Source organism: Penaeus vannamei, chromosome 36, assembly GCF_042767895.1.
Source record: "Penaeus vannamei isolate JL-2024 chromosome 36, ASM4276789v1, whole genome shotgun sequence".
Taxonomy (NCBI): Eukaryota; Metazoa; Arthropoda; class Malacostraca; order Decapoda; family Penaeidae; genus Penaeus; species Penaeus vannamei.
This window is the reverse complement of record NC_091584.1, coordinates 2,615,331-2,622,830: the sequence shown is the minus strand read 5'-3', so window position 1 is coordinate 2,622,830 and position 7,500 is coordinate 2,615,331. Positions and strand designations below refer to the sequence as shown.

The 7,500-nt window shown below is 33.4% G+C and overlaps 1 protein-coding gene across 3 annotated transcripts in view; it reads right to left on the bottom strand.

Annotated features, from left to right (window-relative positions):
- Positions 1 to 869: 869 nt before the first annotated feature.
- The window catches only part of LOC113830092 (tetratricopeptide repeat protein 9C), a 7,396-nt gene continuing 765 nt past the window's right edge, over positions 870 to 7,500 (bottom strand). For 2 of the 3 annotated variants that reach the window (XM_027383281.2, XM_027383280.2), the window contains exons 2-5: positions 3,619 to 3,835; positions 3,115 to 3,257; positions 2,558 to 2,743; positions 870 to 2,084 (exon numbers count right to left, since the gene is read on the bottom strand). In XM_027383281.2, the coding sequence (XP_027239082.1) occupies positions 1,978 to 2,084; positions 2,558 to 2,743; positions 3,115 to 3,257; positions 3,619 to 3,827 (645 nt within the window). In that variant the 5' untranslated portion in view covers positions 3,828 to 3,835 and the 3' untranslated portion in view covers positions 870 to 1,977. Of the gene's footprint in view, positions 2,085 to 2,557; positions 2,744 to 3,114; positions 3,258 to 3,618; positions 3,836 to 6,301; positions 6,455 to 7,500 lie in introns of those variants that run through there. The other variant, XM_027383282.2, reaches the window with a different exon arrangement.

Below are 7,500 nucleotides of genomic sequence, written 5' to 3'. Positions count from 1 at the left end.
ACCTCTGTCTGTCACTGTACATTTGTGTGCGTCAGTCTGACTTCCTCCCCTTGTTTCTTTTCTTCATTCCCTTCAAGGTAATATCCCTATATCGGAAGTAGATGATACAATTCACTGATTGGGTATCGAAAATAAAAGAGGAAATGGCTTGGATATCTGCTTATCTGTGATTGTAAACCAGAACAGCTTCTTTGTACAAGATATAACAGGGAATATAACACCTTGTGGCCATTTATTTGGAAATTTCTTAGCTATTCTTAATACTCCACCCAAATAAATTACAACTAATCTTATGAATATATATGAACACTGCTTATCTAACCTGTACCCAAATTTCAACAAAATATCAATGTACTCCAGAAATTATCTACCTTCCAATCACTAATTACTTTCATCATTAAAACAATTAACAAACTAGCACACAAACTCCAAGTAGGAAGATAAGCTACGAGTATTTCCGATAATTCTGCTAGACTAATAGACAACGATCTCCGAGCAGTATATTACAGGCATATCTATAATCACATCTTATGATCGTTATTTCTGTAATCATATGACAGGTCTAAAAATCATTCACGCAAGATGACACAAATATACACTTACACAACATTAACTCAGGTTCCCTTATATCTTGGCTAACTATTATGAGTCATGTAGAAAGTGCTTTGTAGAAACACTTTGTCAAAGAATATGTATTGAGGACTCTTTTTACAACCTAAAGCCCAAAATTTACACTTGAAATTGACAAGGAAATCTCTCTCACAGCAAGGAATAACCTAAATAATATATACTACAAAATTCATGATTCACTCATATTTACCAAAGAATACAATTCAATTCATGGTTTAAAAAGCAAAACAAAAACAATATGTATAAATCCAATTTATTACTAGATTTTCTTTACTGAGCTTTAGAAAATGTACACAAAAATGGAAAGACCAATATGCCCAATAAGTTCTGCAAAGGATGGTATATTCAGAGGCATCATAAAATTTAAAACGTGAAACATCAATCAAATTCAATAACAAGAAAACTCTACATTCAGAGATATTTAGAAATACGCTACTGCCTGTGAAAATACATTCTTAGGGTAATCTCAACTTCATTTTTAAATTAACATTCATTGTTGCAACTGTAACACTATTCTTATCATATGCTCTATACCGTGCATTTAAATGGACCACAAATAACCAAATGAAAGAGCAAGGAGGAACTGGAGTGTGTGAAGGATGGACAAAGGATCATACATCAAGAAGGTATAATTAAAAGTCCAATAATATCACAAATTTGTTTCTCCAGATCAATAACAGTTATAAAGCCAAGACAATGGAAAATGGTGGGTACACTTTTATAATAACTTGGAATTATAACATTAAGCAAAGCATAGAAAGATATAAATTTAAAAAAATAAATGAATAAATATCAAGTACGATTTAATTGTTACATAATGTAATATACATTGTAATGATAGAGATGTCAAGCAAAGAATGCCAGCATTACAATCATAAAAAACTGAAATATTCATTAACCAACAATGCTAAGCTAAACATTAAAATAATGCCGCTATCTCATCACCCTTGCCAACAGTGGTAAATTAACCAAAAAAATAAAACAAAACAGAATTTTGATTAAATAGACAGTTCCACTATAATTCCTGAGTACCATATACTGTTCTCATATCTGAAGAATCACCGTACATAATTCTTAGTATTGTTTGTACTGCAACAGTAAAATGTAAGTCATATTTTGCAAATTAATACAATCCACTTCTCTTCACTAGCAGAACTAACATCACATAGTTTCTTTCACAAGAAAAAATAATTCTTGTACCCATCTGCAGACATCATCAATGAAATACACAACAAAAACAACACTACTTTAAGTCTGGAAGGAAAAAAACAACTTATTTCTATAGGCATAACATAAAAGGCCTTACGAGATTAATACATGGTTATTGGACTTTTAACAACATTACTGTCAAGACTGTTTCACCAAAAGACTGTTCTTAAACATATCACTGAACTTCTTATTCTCTTTCCTTAGTTCTTGGTCTACTTGGAGCATTAATTTTCTTACTGCTGTGTCTGGAACAAGAGACAAAGAATTGGTATCAGAGAATTTTTGAATAACTTTCCTCCTTAGTAAAAACATTGAATATCAAACTTCTGTGAAATCATGTGAACAGTATTATCAAATCATGTGAACAATTAAATCATTGATCATTTAATAAATCAATCAATTGATTTACATTCCTGTACTGATTATACCTCTGTTAAATCGAGAATGCATAAAATCAACAAAGAAATCTGAGATGAAACTTTATATACTGTAATTCTTTTATTAAAACCATATTCTAATTCATATTTTTACAACGTGAAACACCACCAAACACTGGACTTAGTTCTTAAAAACAAATGAGTAAATAAATAATTAAATAAATAAATAAATCTCTGATCTTAGGTACAAAATATGATGAAGAAAAGTATATACAGATATCTTAAAAACACTTTTCAAAACTTCAAAATAATCCACCAAAACTACCGAAACCATATCATACCTTTGCCTTCAGATATTGCATTAGCTTCTTTCAGAGCTTCTTTCGCCGCATCATAGTCACGAAGGTGGAACTGAGCGAGCCCAAGGCGGTACCAGCCCTTCACATTCTTGGGCTGGAACTCCGTCACTTGCTTGCAACACTCAACCACTCTCTCATACCGAACAGGTTCTTGCTTTAATAGGCATGCTGTAAAAGATGATGCGGAAAACATCTTTAGCATTTTACAATCACTCACACGTAGTAATGCGAAGTCTTCCTGATGGAGGATCTGATGACACAACCTCTCCACTTGTCACGTATCCAGCAGAGGAGAATGAAATCCAAAGTTTTTCCTTCGCCATAAACTTTGTTTCAACATGAATGATGGAAAACAACTTGATTATACTACGTAACACCTATACTTCCCTATACTTTAAGAACCGTTGCAAGAGTTCTTGAAGTGATAAGAATATTTAGCCACAAGCTGGCAAATGAGGCAAGCAAAATGCTGAGACAGAGAAAGAGAATTAAAAGGCATGAAACCAAGAATGCAAAAATTTCATGATCTATACCAATACCTGCTAAATTGTTGTGCAGATCAGCTGTTATGGTCATCACAGCATCTTTTGTTTCCTGGGGTAGTTTTGGGGCAGCGCGGCTTTGACCGAAATGTTTATTTGGATTCATGTCCTGATCCACTGCCTTCATATACATGAGTCCACTGAAAAACAGTGATAATAACAATAATAAATGACACTCATAATAACAATAATAATAATAACAAAAACAAAAAAATATTAATAAGAACAAGAACAATAGACTAATGATACATATAATAATATCAAGAATATGTACTTTTTTCACATTATCCAATGTTCATGTCCACTCACAAACTTAAACTTCATACCAATAGAGATACACACAATAACAAGTGCACGCACGCACGCATGCACACACCCACACCCACACCCACACCCACACCCACACCCACACCCACACCCACACCCACACCCACACCCACAAAATAGTCATGGCCAGTCAAAAAAAAAAAACAGTATATATGCTTATACACACACACACACCTATGATAATTCCTTATGGCCTTCTTCAACTGCTGTTGCTTGAAGTGGTCATTTCCCTTTTGCTTGAAGTCCACCGCTTTTGCCAATTTATGCTGGATTCTCTCTTCTGGGGTCGCAGATGACGGCAGTTCACAAAGTTTTTCTTCGCTCTGCGGCAAAGACCCATTTTCTTTGTCCACAGCTGACTGCCCTTCACTTACCGCAGACATTGGACTTTCTGTAAAATGGTATTTATATCAGTATAATATCAAAAATAGATAAGTTAGGTGAACTTAATGAAAACATGAATAGTATTCAAAAATCCTCCTCAAATAATTTGTGTATCACCATTTGAGGTGAAATGAACTGAAAATCATTTGTACAATGCATTATTGCTTAATCAGATAAAAAATAAGCAGATGGCAGATGAGAAGCTGTGCAAAGAGAATACATTGACAAGAAAAGAGATAAAATGTGAAAATTGTGCATTTGTAAAAACACAGACTTAGACAAATTACACTTTGTCACATCATGATTTTAGGTATCTGACAAAAGAACAAAAGATTAATACAAACTATTAAAAATGTTAATCTGCTTTACTAAAGGTTATTCATACATCATTCAATCAATAATATATAAATGTAACGGATATCAAGATACATTAGCAGAAAGATCTCTAAAACACTTATTTGTAATAAACATATTTTTTTCTTTTACTTTAGTACTTTGTAGGCTTATGGCAAGAATTCTCTACATCCTTTCTGTCTTCTGCATTCTTTTTCATTTCTCTAATTACCTTTTTTATTACATCTAGCATTCCAAGTGTTTTCTGTGCCTTATCTATCATTCTTCTTTTATTTCCTCCTCTAATATACCTTGGTAACATCAGCATATCAGTATTCGCTCACACCAAATTTAACCACTTGCCGCTGGGCATGGCATGAGCATACATGCCATGCCCACTGTGTGCTTAATTTAGTAATTGTTTTTACACATAGATGGCTCCACAAGTACCAAGTCAATAATGAGCCAATTACAAAAACTACATGTCTTACCTGTTTACCCTTTTCCTTAATTTTTGATAATATTTTCTAGTATCTAATGCTGCTGTTGGTAATGACAATAACAATATAGTAATCATAATCTGTACAACAAAAATAACAAGAGTCGATATTGATAGCATTAGTACAAAAAGCATTTTCCCACTATTTCAAGAAAAGGCGAGGTCCTAAGATCTACTAATTGACTCCTTTGTGGCTAAGCACTGGCAGAGCCATCTATGTACAGAAACATTTAACAAAACAATGTTAAAGTGAACGCAACATTTTCCCGTCGGCACTGGGTTAACTGAGTGCAAAGCCAGGACCTCGCAATTACAAAGACAGAGGGCTACATAGCTAGGCCACTTCTTCCTTCTGTAAAAGTTTCTTTTAAATGTCTCCAATGCATACTTCATATCATCAACACTAATCAAATCTCCTCTTTCTTTCACCTTCCTTTGACACTCTCCAAGTCACTCCAATTTCTCTCGCCACCATCTCTCCTTCTTTTGAATTCACTAGCCTCTTTCATCTCTCTTTCACAATCAATGCCACCATATTGATAATCACAGCACTCTTCTTCTGGATCAATACATGCTGTCTTTACACTCTTCCTAACTTTCATCTAACTAAAAGGCAATCACGATGTTTATTGCCTTCTGTCACAAACACAGACTTTTCAATGTACTACTCTTAATTGGCTGTTTCAAGTATGAACTGGCAATAACTTTGCCTTTCTTCTCGGGTAAAATGACTAGCTTTTTTAACCTTTCTATCATTTCTACCTATTCTGTAAATCCTAAAAAACTTTTCCTTTTAAACTTGCACCTACCACAGCTCTCCTCCAATTGGCCATCACAAACACATTATTTCCATTTATATTTACATAAAATTCTACTTATCTATATAGATATATACAAATAAATATACATATTCATTTCCTCTACATCCATATACAAATATATCATACTTATATTTCTGTCAATCTATACACATATATGCAGATAGATAATTACAAAATACTTCCCATATTCTATGTCTTTTGTTAATGCTATTCTATCTACATCTCTCCTTTTATGCAATGGATCTGTAGACTAGTATATATATTTAATGTCACAAAGAAAAAAAACTCTAAGGCATAGATATTTCAGGAAAATTTAGAATTTATGACTATTTCTACATTACTGAGATGAATTTTCTTAGCCTATACCTTTTGGCATAGCACTACATAGCCACCTGTTACATGTACCCTTGTTCAGTTCTACAGAATAAGTATTACCATCTTCAAAAAAAAAAAAAAAAAAAAAAAAAAAAAAAAAATTATCTTCAGAAATATTATCTACAGATGCAAAAAAAAAAAAAAAAAGAAAAGAAAAAAAAAAAAGAATCTAATTAATAGCACTTAATTGCTCATTTATATATTATCATAACCACATGGCACAGAAACAAAAAAATGGATTTAAGAGCTTTACACATATATAACAATAACAAGGATTTATGAAAATCTCATGTATGTACTGTATGTAGCCTATATAGCCTGTAAGAATTATATTCATGCACAGTATCAATAAATAATAGATCAGCCATTACAGTTCTTCATAGAAAACCTATATGGGTATTGAAAAATATCTAAATAAGGCATAAAGAAAATTTTAATGGCTAACCTTTTGTGAAAATCTATCAATGAATGTCCACACTGCAAAAATATCAGTATAAAAGAGAAAATACCTATAATGATATTTTATTCTTAGCCCACACTGTCTGAATGACTTCTACGACTAATCACATCATGATAAGTGACGTGTATTTAAGTCATGCACAGTTGAGCGTACTCTGATTCTTCCCTTAAAAATCTGACTGCACATGAAGCCTGGCACAGGATCCGGTATGGCAAGGGGAAATCCCATGAGTATGATAACAATGACACTGACAAATGCACTGACATGAAATTTTGCACGGTAATTTTCCATGCAAGCTATGCTACCGTCTCCATCACACTTTGACAAAGGCCAATAAATCACCACCATGTACATTCACGCAAGATACAAGCTTGCACTGGTTCCTTGTTTGATGATAAACTGCCAAGGATATTGTAGAAAAGGTATGAATGAGACTGGATATCTTCACAATTCAAGAGATGTATTTGACCGGTTTCGATTACGTCTTCATCAGAAATATGTATTTCTGATGAAGACGTAATCAAAACTGGTCAAATACATCTCTTGTATTGTGAAGATATCCAGTCTCATTCATACCTTTTCTACATTTGTCAACAAGGATACGTTTCATGCCTAGGATATCTCGGCGGTCCATTTCACCATAAAAGGAATGATTTGTTGACTTTCTCCTGCCAGAATCCATATACTTTATCAATTGATTACGCACTTACCTTTTCTTAACATGGCCTATTTTCTATACTAATTGTATTCTTTAGGAACAGTACTTTCTTTTTTCTGGTAAATGTTCAACATAGAACTCTAGAATAAAAGAGCAAATCAAGCATTTTCTGCTCATTACCTCAAACTCCCCACAATTATATCAAGGAAAATTATGGTGCGTTCAGAACTCCTCGTCCTACTTGTCCAGAAAAGTTGGACAAGATGTTTTGACCTTTTGGAACCTCTACTTTCTTGTCCAGGACCAGGTGTCTATCTCATCCATCTTGCCCGCCTGTGAAGCTTGGCGAGTACGACGAGATGACGTCACAATAGCTTTTGTAGGTAAACAATGACAGTTACAGGTAACCACAAGATATTGATGAGTAATTTTATGGCCTTTTATTTATGTTATCACAGGATATTTTTGTGTTTGTCAGTTGCATGCATTAAAGGAGTTACAAAACCTATGTAGCGTGTAAATAAAG